The 12,614-nt window shown below is 44.9% G+C and overlaps 1 protein-coding gene and 1 pseudogene across 2 annotated transcripts in view; both read left to right on the forward strand.

The window, feature by feature from the left end:
- Pde8a (phosphodiesterase 8A) overlaps positions 1–12,614 on the forward strand; it is a 67,946-nt gene that overhangs the window by 37,663 nt on the left and 17,669 nt on the right. For both annotated transcript variants that reach the window (XM_010621132.3, XM_010621133.2), the window contains exons 8-13: positions 392–480; positions 1,851–1,902; positions 1,986–2,028; positions 5,144–5,221; positions 11,911–11,981; positions 12,160–12,324. In XM_010621132.3, the coding sequence (XP_010619434.1) occupies positions 392–480; positions 1,851–1,902; positions 1,986–2,028; positions 5,144–5,221; positions 11,911–11,981; positions 12,160–12,324 (498 nt within the window). The remainder of the gene's footprint in view (positions 1–391; positions 481–1,850; positions 1,903–1,985; positions 2,029–5,143; positions 5,222–11,910; positions 11,982–12,159; positions 12,325–12,614) is intronic.
- On the forward strand, positions 8,703–10,202 carry LOC117285214 (annotated as a pseudogene).

A 12,614-nucleotide genomic window follows, 5' to 3' on the forward strand; every position in this document is an offset into this window, starting at 1 on the left:
CCTTTCTTTAAAGATGTTCAAAGTTGGGAACTCAGAAAAATACCCTTGATGATCATCTCTGTCTTTGCAGAGTGGGTCCAAAGACTTGCACGGTCAGGAGGTCTGAGAGTGCGGGGGTTATGGGGGTTCAGGGGCACCCTCGCGGCTACCTTCCCAGCTCTTGAGCGATGGCGGCTGGGTCGGGAGCAGGCGTGGTTCACCTTCCCGCGGTGGATGGGGTGGCCTACCTCCCAGCGCTTGAGCGATGGCGGCTCTGGGATCGGGATCATTTTGAATCCTAATTGCTTTAGCAATGGTAAGTGAGTCAGGACTGAAGTGGAAAATGTTCTTGAATTTATGTTTTATGTTTTTGACACAAAGTATGACTAATGATGCTTAATTCCATTTATAGGAGTGGCAGGGCATTTACCACACCAGAAAGAAAAATGGAGATAATATACAGCAAAATGTGAAAATAATACCTGTTGTTGGACAGGGAGGGTAAGTGGGGAGGAAATGCCTCAATCAGCATTCCATATTTGGGTTATTACAAATTTTTCTGTGAATACTTAGGTAAGTTCAGAAGTTTAAAAGGCAGGTGCCATCACAGGATGGCCTCCGGGTGGCATTTTCTTGATGGCTTTCTCTCATCTACAGTCTGGTTCTGACAGTCTTATTTAAGCTGCATCGATCCACAAGAGACTGAAGTATTTATACTCAAATCTGAATGTCAGTTTTTTTTTTTTGTTTGTTTGGTATGGGGATCGAACTCGGGTCCTTGAGCTTGTGAGGCAGGCAGTGGCACACTGAGCTAACTCCCCAGCCCAGAATGTCCATTTTTTAAACTGTGTGATAAGAATGCTGACTGGTAGGCTCCTTATATTTTTAAAAAATTTTATATATATTTTAGCTATTCTTATTTTATTTGGTTATGAAATTTTATTTTCACATAAGAATTTTTAAAAAGCTTATGATTATGATGTTAAATGCAAAAAGTGAAGTCAGACCTAGTGTATGATCTCAGCCCTGAAAAGGAAAGAGTAGGAGGAACCGTGGCACTGGTGGACCAGAAGCGGCTGCTGTCCCCTGTGCCCGTCCTTCCCCACCTGGGTTTCACATCGGCCCACCTGCGGCACTGTGAGGGTAGCGCTGTGCTTGTCTCCATTTTACAGGTGAGGAAGCTGAGGCTTACAGAGCTGTGGGTTCTGGTCCCAGCCCAGGCTGCTGTGTGTGATGGCACTGGGTGCAGCCTTCTGTGCTGACAGTGTTGCTCAGGCAGATGGGTCTGTGCGGGCTCTCTGTTCTGAGTCTGTTTCCTTTTACATCCTTTCCAAATTTTCTGTGATGAGCATATAGGGTTTTGATTATCAGAGGAGGAAAGTAGAAAGACTCAAGGGACAATAAATAAATGGGAAGTCTGATCTCAGCCCTGCCATTCATTTTATTTGGATGTCCAGGCAGCCCCTGGTCAGTGGAGCCTCAGCCCCAGCTGGGTGCAAATTGCTCACCAGCCCTCAAAGGACGAGCCTCATATGAAGGGTTGTGGAAATGAGAGCATGTTAAGACACTAAAGGCTCTTGGTTGGTTAGTGTAGAATACAGTTTTTTAAAATATGACTTTATTGTCTGTTGTTGTGATGACTGGAGGAAAAATTTTTTTTGTTTTACTGGAATCCCTTCTTCAGAGACAACAGAGGATGTTTATGAATTCTCATTCATTTATTAGTGGTATTGACCCCCCCCAAATAAAAATACTCTCAAGGGATCTTGCGTATGTATTTTAAGAGATTTTCTTTTCATGATAAAAAAATTAATTACATGTCCATCAAATGAGAGTCAGGAGAGAAATAATGCATTATTTTCTATTTGCAGAAAAATTAGACACTATGTGTCCATTATCCGAGTGTGCAATGGAAACAGTAAGGTAGGTAGGGGGTCCTGGGACAGGCACACCCCAGGGAGGTTTGCTGTGGATCAGAACTAATGGCTTTTAACATTTATTTTTAGGCTGAGAAAATACCTGAGTGTGTTCAATCTGACATTCATACAGGTATGGTGCACTTACTCCTTCTTAGTGTTTGTTAAACTTTTGTAAGAAAAAAATGAAATCAAATCCTTCCCGTCACAAGCCTGCCTGGTGCCATGGCGAGACCCCTCTCTCCTCGCACCATGGCAGCCCCAGGGTCATCAAGGAGTCAGAGGACCTGAGTGTTTGTGAGTGTTCTGGCAGGTGCCCTGCAAGGGCTACAGCCTGGGGGAGAGAACCACAGACTCTGGGGTGTGCCTTGTGTGAAGGCGTGTAGAGTGCGGTGTTGCTGTACAGCCTGGTCTGTGCTGTAAGAGGCAGGCCGACTCTCACAGGGATGGTCACCAATGGCAGCCTGTGAGGAGCTGGGCCCCTCAGGCCTGCCTCATCTCATGTCTCCTAAGGGTTTCGTGAGTACTGTGTGCCTGCCCCACACCTGTGTTGCTGCAGATTCATTTCCCTAGCCTGTTTCCTCCCAACATATTGTGGCTTCAGCAAGCCACTTCCCACTCTGGGCCTCACAGCTGAGGAGGGTGGAGTGATGGCAAAGCGCTCTCACTGTGTAGCCTAGGCTGGCCTCAAACTCACAGAAATCCTGTCTCGGCCTCCCAAATTCTGGGATTACAGGTGTGCACCATCATGCCTGGCCTAGCTTCACACTCTTAAATGCTTCCATAGGGACTGGGTATGGTGGTCCAGTACCCTGGGAGGCTGAGTCAGGAGGATGGCAAGGTCAAGCCCACCTTGAACAACACAGCAATTTAGTGACACCCTTTCTCAAAATTTAAAAAGGGCCGAGGATATAGCTCAGTGGTATAATCCCTAGTAGCACAAAATAGTAATAACAATAACAACATGAAAAAATTTTAAAAATAAATGAAAAGAGATTCAGTAGCTCAGTGCAAGGGCCCTGTGTTTAATCCCCAGTACCATCCAAAAAAAAGTTTCAGTACAAATTAAATCTGCTTCCTCTCCTTCCACTCTTGCTGCAGCCCATCCTTGGTGAGCATTGCTTTTTGCTTCTCTCTTGCCACACCCTGCTCCATCTGAACAGCCTTCCTCCTCCTCCTGGCTGTTCTACAGGCTCTAGCTCAGCTACCTCCTCCCCGCCGCACCCCACCCCCGTGCTCCTCCTGCACCTCAGAACCATTACAGAGCCTTCCCTGCCCTGTTCCCCGCAAGACCATCCCCCAGGCCTGTGCATAGTGCATTATTCATCTTCACATCCCTAATGCTGGTGTGTTCATCGGCCTCCTGTCACTAACAAAATTCCCAAGATAATTAACTCATACAGAGAAAGGGTTTTGTTTGGCCCGTGGTTTTAGAAGCTTCACTCCGTGGTGGACAGGAAACGTGGCAGGAGTGTGGTGGAGCAGCACTGCTGCCTCATGGCCAGGGAGCAGAGAGAAGAGGAAGGGATTGGGGTCCCAGTGTCTTCCACCAGGCCCCACCTCCTAAAGGCTCCACCCCCCAGGGACACGAGCCTTTGGGGGACATTCACGATCCACACTGTCCCACCAGTCTCGGCCTGGCACAGGGTAGGTGCCCAGTAAATGCTGAATGGTGCAGCGGGAGCAGAGCGCAGTTCACTGCACAGTCTCACCAGGCAGCTGCATGGGCAGGAGTTGACATGGAGCTTAGAGAAGGGAGAGACACTGCGACTCCACACAGGTGGGAAGCGATGGGACTGGAGGAGGGAGCATGTGAGTGGCGGCAGTGTCATGTCACTGGCAGAAGGAGTGGATGTCAAGGCTGCCCAGTGCGGCGCACACGAGGTAATGACTGAGGGAGAGGAAAGGCTGCTGTTACAGGACAGGTGCCTGTCCTCCAACACCAGGAAGTTGCTCTTCTGTCTGAGACACTGGAGGACTTTGAGCAGGTGCAGAGGAACATGCAGGTGTTTGCTAAAGCAGACAGTGTTTACTGAGCATTGGCTACTGACTACGTACAGTGCTGGTCACCCAGGGAAGACTCCCTGCCCTCAGGTGGTTGACGGTTGGCTGTCACCCCACACTCCTGGAGTGTGTGGGGCCTGACAGGAAGGTTCCAGCAGGCATGTGGTGCCTGCATCATCACAGGACATCAGAGCCCTCTAGGTGAGGAAGGTGGCATGGGAGAGGTGTGTGCCCACACAAGGCACAGAGGTCAGGGTGAGGAACTGATACGAAACCAACCATTGGAAATATTGAGGAGGTGGGCTGGGGATTTAGCTCAGTGGCACAGCACCTGCCTGTCAAGCATCAAGTCCTGAGTTTGACCCCCAGTACTGAAAGAAAGAAAAAATAAAAAAGAAGAAGAAATACTGAGGGGTGTGGGGGCTGAAGAAGAGGAAATCATGAACAAAATGAGTAAGATAGAAGAAAAACCAGGAGAGTGGATTCTGCAGGCTTGAGTGTCTGGATTGGCTGTGTCTGTCAGTCAAGAACAAGGAACTCGCTGTGACCCTGACACATTCACTGTTGGTGCCACAGAGACGAGGCGCTAGCTTGCCTAGAAGCCAGGGCAGGTGAGAAAGCATCTAGATGGGGCCAGCACGAGGTCCTCTGGGCAGAGGAGGAGGCCAGGTAAGGCGGCCAGGGGACCCTGGGGAGAGCCAGCCAGAGTGCCCACCCTGCCCTGCGCCCACCTACAGGTTGGTTACGTTTCTTTGGCTGTAAGATGGGGACACAACGTGCATCACAGGGGACACCCAGCCAGTGCCCAAAGGAAAGGCAGGAAGCCTCTTTGGAACCTAAGAGAGCAGCAGCCTCCACAGAAAAAGGGGAGGCAGGATCAGCTGTCTCTGAAACACACCCCAAAGCATCTTCATACCACCCTAGGAAGGGGAAGTTGTTCTGCCCTGGGATGCTGTGGAAAAAATTAAGTGCGTTTTTTCCCCTTGGGGCAAGGATGGATGAGGGATCAAAATCCCTACCATCTTGTTCAAATACATGGAAGCACACCGGAGGAACTCCCCGCAGCCTCAGCCCTTCTCCTGTGTCACTGCCTGTCTTGGGGTGGTGCACAGCCCTCGGCTCTGACCGCACTGTGCTGATTTGCTTGTTCTACTTCTTGGGGCTTAAAAGTCTTGGCTTTAAAAGTACTTAGCTTGGTTTCCTTTGCTAATGTCTTTAACATCTCTCCTTAATTGTTTCTCTAGATAATCAAATGGGCAAACATAAAGACAGAAGGAAAGGCTCGCTGGATGTCAAATCTGTTTCCTCGAAAGCAAATGAAGGTGAGTGACAAGGACCAGAGAAGAGAGTAGGACAGGGTCTAGGCTGAACAGAGGACCCATGTCGCCCTTCAGTTTCCTCTCTGGTCACCCATGCTTCACATTCTGGCGAGCAGAGGCCTAGGAACCTTTTCCCTCACCCTATGGACTCCACTCTGGGCCTTCTAATGGAGCCAGAGAATAAGAGTAAAGAACAAGAACTGAAACATTTATGACAACTTGCATATTGGTTTTCTAAACTGTAACAGCAGGTATCATCAGTCAGTGCACTGTAATTACACGAGCAGTGCATTTGGTAATTCTGAACGACACATTCCATCATGGCTTGCAGTTTCCATGGAAGCCGCATCTTTTGGGAGGGATAAGCTCAATTTGGAAAAAGCGAGAAACTCATTAAGCAAATACTTGTTTACTTGAAACATAATTGTGTAAAAGATATAGGTTTATATCCTGAGGGACCTAGTTTTTAATGTGATCAAAACTGCTTCTAGAGAGTGTAGAGGCAAGCATTACTGCCTGCTTTGTGCACTCTTTGGCCCAAAGATGAATGAATAGGAAAGATGACGAGCTAGTGTTGTGGCTCATTTGGTAGCCAAGCTTTTCCAGACAGTCTCGGCTGAGGTCACATCTGCCTTGTGTCCCTGGCAGGTGTAGAGGAGGCTCAGACAGTGGCTACACATGGCATGAGCTGGGTCCACTGCCAGGGGGAGGGCATTGCCGGCAGGGACGCACCTCAGTTCACGTCCCAGCTTCATCTCCTCCTTGTGGAACCTTGAGTATGGACATCTGTCTCCCATTGCCATGTGTACAAGATAGGGATAACAGCACACTGCCCAGAGGATCAAGTGAGGATGACATGAGCACGTGGTGCCGGGACGGGGGAGCATCAGTGTCAGCTACTGCAGTTCTTTTCCTTGCGGTGATCCTCCTTATGCCTCCGCCCGCTTTACCCTGAAGTTACCACCCTGGAGCTTCCACTAACCCCTTGGATTCCTCTATACCTTTCTGCATTTTAAACATTCTTCTTTTCTTTTGTTGTGCTGTTTTAAAAACTAATTTATAAAAGGTTATAATTTATGTACCGGAAAATTCAGATATCAAATATTCAAGTTTTGATAATTCTATGCTGCTATAACCACCACCCATGGTAGACAGAGTACACACACACACTGTTCACACAAAGGCAAATGATGATTTCTTATGCCCTAATCAAATTTGGCCTCCTCTTGTGCTTCATGGAATTGGAGTCACCTTATAGCCACTCTTGTGTCAGACATCTTTCACTATTTTTCCCCCTTGGTTTTTGTTTGTTTGTTTGTTTGAGACAGGGTCTCACTATTTAGTTGGTCTGGTCTGGAACTCACTATGTAGCCCAGGCTGGACTCCCACTCACAGCGATCCTGCTGCCTCAGCCTCCCAAGTGCTGGGATTACAGGCATGTGCCACCATGTGTGGCTTCCCTTGGTTTTTGAGATAGGGTGTCACTGTATATTCCAGGCTGACCTTGAACTCCCTTTGTATCAGGTTGGCCTCAAATACACAGCAATTCTGCTGCCTCAACCTCCCCAGTGCTGGGATTACAGGTGTGCAGTACCACAACTGATTTCTTTTACTCATGTTAGTGTTTTCACTGACATTGCTAGGCGTATCAGTAATTCATCCCTTTGTTCGTATCACTCAGTAGTAGTCCCTACTGAGTATACAGTTTGTCTGCTTTTTCACTTATTGATGGGCATTTGGGGGGTCTCCACTTGAGACTGTTCGGAGTAAGGCTCCATGGGTTTACACAAGTCATTTTTGGTGGACACAAGTGCTCACCTCCTGCCCAGGAGTACAGGGCAAACAGTTCAGTGTAGGTCATGCTGTGTTACTGTCCTTCACTAAACTATGAAAATATCAACATTTAAAATTTTAGCTATTCTGATGGTTTCAGTTTTGATTTTCCTTATGACTAATGAGATTGAGCACCTTTTCATATGCTTGTTGCCCTTTGACATATCCTCATTTGTGAGGTGCTGTTAAGATTTTTGCCCATTTTTAGAATTGGGTTATCTTTTTTGTTTCATTTGTAAGTTTTTTACATATTCTAGATATGGGCTCTCTATTGAATGTATATATTTTTTTCCTTCTGAGACCAGGTTTCACTTTGTAGTTCAGGATGGCCTCAAACTCATGGCAGTCTTCCTTGAATGCTGAGATTACAAGCCTGCAGCACCATGCCCAGCTGCACATATATTTTCTTAGTCCAGGTTTGTCACTTGTTCTCTTAAGAGTGTTTTTTGAGGAAAAGAGGGCCTTAATTTTAATGAAGTGCTTTTTTGCATGTCACTTAAATCTTTCTCCATCCCAAGGTCATGAACATACTCTTCCATATTTTCTTCTAATGTGTTATTGTTTTATCTTTCATTTAAAATGGGTGACCCACAGTATATTTTACCATGTACTAATCTAATATCAAAATGGATCAAAGATCTAACTATTAAAATACTTAAGTCTGCTAGAAGATGAAATAGTTAAAAGCTTTGAAGACATAGGCATAGGCAAGGGCTTTCTGAATAGAACTCCAGTGGCACAAGAAATAATACCAAGAGTCAACAAGTGGGATCATATCAAATTAAAAACCTCTGTACAGCAAAGGAAACAACCAACAGAATGAAGAGGCAAACTACAGAATGGGGAAATTTTTTTGACAGGTATTCTGCAGACAGAGGACTAATATCAAGATTCCCCCAAAATAAAAGACCCAATTAAAAATAGGCAGCCAAAGTGAATAGACACTTCTCAGAAGAAGTACAAATGGCTAATAAATACGTGAAAAAATGCTCATCAGAGAAATGCAAATTAATACTACAGTAAGTGGGCTGGTGATGTAGCTCAATAGTACCACACCTGCTTGGCAAGCTCAAGGTCCTGAGTTTGATTCCCAGTACCAAAAAAAATACTACAGTGAGTTACCATCTTACCCCAGAAAGAATAACTACCACTAAAAAATCTAATAATAACAAATGCTGGCAAAAATTCAGGGAAAAGGAGCTCTACTATGTTGGTGGGAATGTAAACTAGCACAATCACTAATGGAAATCAGTGTGAAGCTTCCTCAAAAAACTAAAAATAGAAATTCTATTTGACTCAGCTATTCCCCTTCTGTGTGTATCTTCCTGAAAGAGTTAAAGACATCATATTACAGTGCTATATGCATACCCATGTTTATAGCAGCACACTCATAATAGGTACATCTCAGAAGCAGCATATATATATCCATCAATAGATGAATGGATAAAGAAAATGTAGTGTTTACACGTAAGGGAGTCCTCTCCTGCCATAAAGAAAGATAAACTTGAGTCATTTTTAGAAAAATGAACGTACCTTGAAACCAGTGTTAAGTGAAATAAATCAGACACGCAAGTTTAAATATTGCATAGTTTCTTCTATATGAGAAACACAACATATAAATGAACAAAGAAAGTACAGAAATCTTTTTCAAATGAGAAGATCAAGAGATAGAGTGGAAAGGGAGGGGAGGAAAGGGGATGACAAAAGAATGAAGACGTAGAAATCTTTAATGCCAGCACATACTAATACAAAATTGAAAAAAAAAATCTGTGGTCCGTTTCAAATTGATTTTTATGTTACTAAGGGTAAGTAGGGATCAAAGATGAATTCCCGTTTCTTGGGGTTGTGGCCTTGCTCCTGCTGGGCAAGGGAAGTGTCCCATCCTCCACCTGTGTGTGTGCGCAGGGGCCCTGATGTGCTCATGGGTCCAATAGGACTCTGCAAGGACAGAGGCAGGAGCCATGGGCGGGACCGCCAGCACCCGCTGGGTCACCTTCGAGGCAGATGAGAATGAGAACATCACCACGGTGAAGGGCATCCGGCTTTCAGAAAATGTAATTCATGTATTGAAGAATCCTCCCTATCTGGTTTGAAGTCTCAGGGATATTCTGGTATTTATGGTGCCTCAGTGTCTGATGAAGACTGAAAAGAAGAGTGGCTGAAGAACTGGCATTGGAGCAAGCCAAGAAGGATTCTGAGAATCAGAAACAACTAAAGAAAAGCAAGGACCTGGACCAATGAGCAGCTAACCAGAGCTATCATTCAAGAGAGGATATTAAGTGATTAAGAATGCTCGAAGGCAAAGCACTTGGCTAAGCAGCTGGAAGAGAAGGGTTCAGAGTTCTACAAAGTTACCACTGAGCAATATCAGAAAGCTGCTGAAGTAGAAGCAAAGGCCAAGTGGTATGAGTATCATCCTGTCTGTGCTGATCTGCAGGCCAAAATCCTCCTGTGTTACTGTGAGAACATCCACCAGACCCTCAGCTGCTCCGCTCTGGCTAACCAGTACATGCACTGTGTCAATCATGCCAAACAGAGCATGCTGAGGAAGGGAGGATGAAATCAACTTTAGAACATGCAAAACTTTAATTCCAGAAGTGGAACCTTTTTTTCCAAGTAAGAAAATAATGCACTTAAAAAGAGAAGCACCAGAAAATGAACTCAACAGAATCATACCATGTTTTGATCAACAACAGTTTGAGAAGCTAAGGTCTAGATCAGGAAAGACACTGTTCTGTACCAGTAAACCCAATTTATGAAAAAATAAAAGAGGGCAGTGGAAAAACAAACCAGAGATGAATTCCCTCTTATACTCCCACGTAAACCCAGATGACCCATCAACATATTGAAAAATCATCTTTGGCAGGAGCACCTTCACTCTAGATCAGGTGACTAGGGTTATGTAATCTGTTTCTGGATGCTGCTCTGCCCCCGTTGTTCTGCTGGTCTGGACTCACTATGGCCTTGTAGCACATCTTGCTAGTTGGCGGTGAATGTTTGTTCTTCAGTTCATGGCTATTTTAGGCCCTCTGCATTTCCATATAGCACTTAGAACTAGCTTATTTGCACACACCCTCCCAGAATTTTTCTTTTTTGGAGGTGGGTACAAGCCTGGAATCTGTAGATTATTTTCACGTTATTAAAATCTTAATACTGAGCCATTGAAACTTTGAAGATGCTGTATCTCCAATTATTTAGACCTTTTTATTTTTTCTCAGCAGTATTTTGCATTTTCATTATCGAAATCTTATAAATCTTTCATTAGATTTATTCTTACATATCGATAGTTTTTGTTGCTATTGTAATGGTATTTATTTTAACTTCCATTTGTTTGTTATAATATATAGAAATAGTGGGTTTTTGTATATTTATCTTACATTCAGCCTTGATAAATTTACTTATTGCCTATAAGAAGAGCATTAGTAGATTCTTTGGGGCTCTCTGTAAGATAATCATGACAATCTTTTATCTGTTGTTTCTTTTTCTTACCTTAAGCTTATAGTATGATTTTTCCAATTATTTTAAAAGTAAAAATCTCCATGTATCTATTTTAGTTGACAAAAATTATATATATCATATATGACATAATGTTTTGAAATCTGCATACATTGTGAAGTGACTCGATTGAGCTAATGAACATGTATTACTTCTCATCCTTTTTTCCTTTTTATGGTGAGAAACTTCAAATCTGCTCTTATCAGTTTTTAAGAATATACTGTTGGGGCCGGGGATTTAGTTCAGTGGTTCTGCCACCTGCCTCGCAAGCTCAAGGATGCAAGTTTGATCCCCGGTACCAAAATTAAAAGAAGGAGGGGGGAATGCATTGTTATTAGCATTATAGTGACCATGTTGCATAGATCTGTGTTGTTTGACCCTTCTAAGCATATGTCACTTTCATTTTTTTTACTTGTACTTTTTTGGTACCAGGGACTGAACTAGGGATCTTGCACTTGTGAGGCAGGTGGCAGAACGACTGAGCTAGATCTCCAGTCTCACTTTCATTGTTTTTTAAAATAAGTCTTTCTATGACAGTGATTAAATAGTGGTTATTTTGAGTTTAATGACTTTATTATATAAAATGGAAAGGTGGTAACCAAGTGTTATTCACCAAGATTTAAGAAGTTTTACTGGCTCCCTAGCCTGGCTTCCTGGGGACAGTGTCTGTTCTCAGGCCTCAGTTTCTTCTCTGGTGACATCAGGCAGACACATCAGTCTGTGGAGCAAGTTCTGGCCCTTCAGTGAGCATCACTGTTTGACAGTGGGGTATCCTTGACACCAGGCCTCTGCCTGGCTAGGCTCCCCACAAGAGGAACCACATCTTAACAGGAGCAGCAATAAAAATTAGCTCATTTAGTCTAAGAGCTTCTGCCTGCGGTGTTTAAGGTGCTTAATCAGCTTGGATTAAGCAGAACAGTGCAAAGCACTAGAGAGGACTTTGAGAAATGTAGCCAGCATTCATGTAGTTCTTTTCATGGTGAGGTGAATTTATTGCCCCTGCCATATATGAACAAAGAACCCATGGGGGCATTGTTTTCCAGAAGAATTTTAGTACGGGAGAGCATCAAGCAGAATAACCATAAAGCTTTATTGTTACAGCACAAACAGAGACTGTTTGGCCCTGACTTGCTAGATTGTCTCCTGTTTTCTCTCTGGCCTGTGACATCAGAAGTTCGGTCTGTGGGGACAAGTGCACCCTAGTGCCTAGGACAGCAGGAAGCAGAGTTGTTAGCCAGGACCGCACCTGTTTCCATGGGAAGGAAGCTCAGCTGCCCAAGAGGAAGAGCAGTCATGCGCCCTTGGCGGTTGGGACTGATGCCCAGTGTTGTGCATACCCTGATTTCTAATCCCTTTCTCCACAGTTTCCAGCCAGAGACGACACTCCTCCATGGCCCGGATCCATTCCATGACCATTGAGGCACCCATCACCAAGGTGAAGCGATGCTTGGTTGGTCTCCACTGAGCACACCCAGGGGTGTTTGAAAGCTGCTCTCACAGTTGGAGAGAGGATGTGTGACAAGAACAACTTAGACTTCACTTAGCACTGTTAAGCACTCCTGCCACCTTGGTATCTCTCCCATAGTTTCTGAGGATTTCTTTCTCTACTGTAGGTAATGAACATCATCAACACTGCCCAGGAGAGCAGCCCTGTGCCTGTGACAGAGGCCTTGGACCGTGTGCTGCAGATCCTCAGGTCTACTGAGCTATACTCGCCACAGTTTGGTGCTAAGGATGACGACCCTCATGCCAATGACCTTGTTGGGGGCTTAATGTCTGTAAGTTTATGTGAGCAGGCTTCCGGTGAGAGCCTGTCCTTGTTTGTTTTCTCTGAGGTTCTTTGTTGAACAGAGCTCTCTGGCTGGGCTGTCATCCACCTGCTGCTCACCACCTGGGGACCTCAGCCTGGGCAGAGAAGGACGGTAGATGGTCTACTGCTGCAGTTCTCCAGTGTCACTTAGGGTTTTACAGTAATTTATTTACTTAAAACTTTCTTAGCTGGGCGTGGGGGCAAATACACAATCCCAGCACTAGGGGAGCAGAGACGGGAGGATCACAGTGAGTTCAA

This window comes from Fukomys damarensis, unplaced genomic scaffold (genome assembly GCF_012274545.1).
Source record: "Fukomys damarensis isolate Sample0158 unplaced genomic scaffold, DMR_v1.0_HiC HiC_scaffold_7, whole genome shotgun sequence".
Lineage (NCBI taxonomy): Eukaryota > Metazoa > Chordata > Mammalia > Rodentia > Bathyergidae > Fukomys > Fukomys damarensis.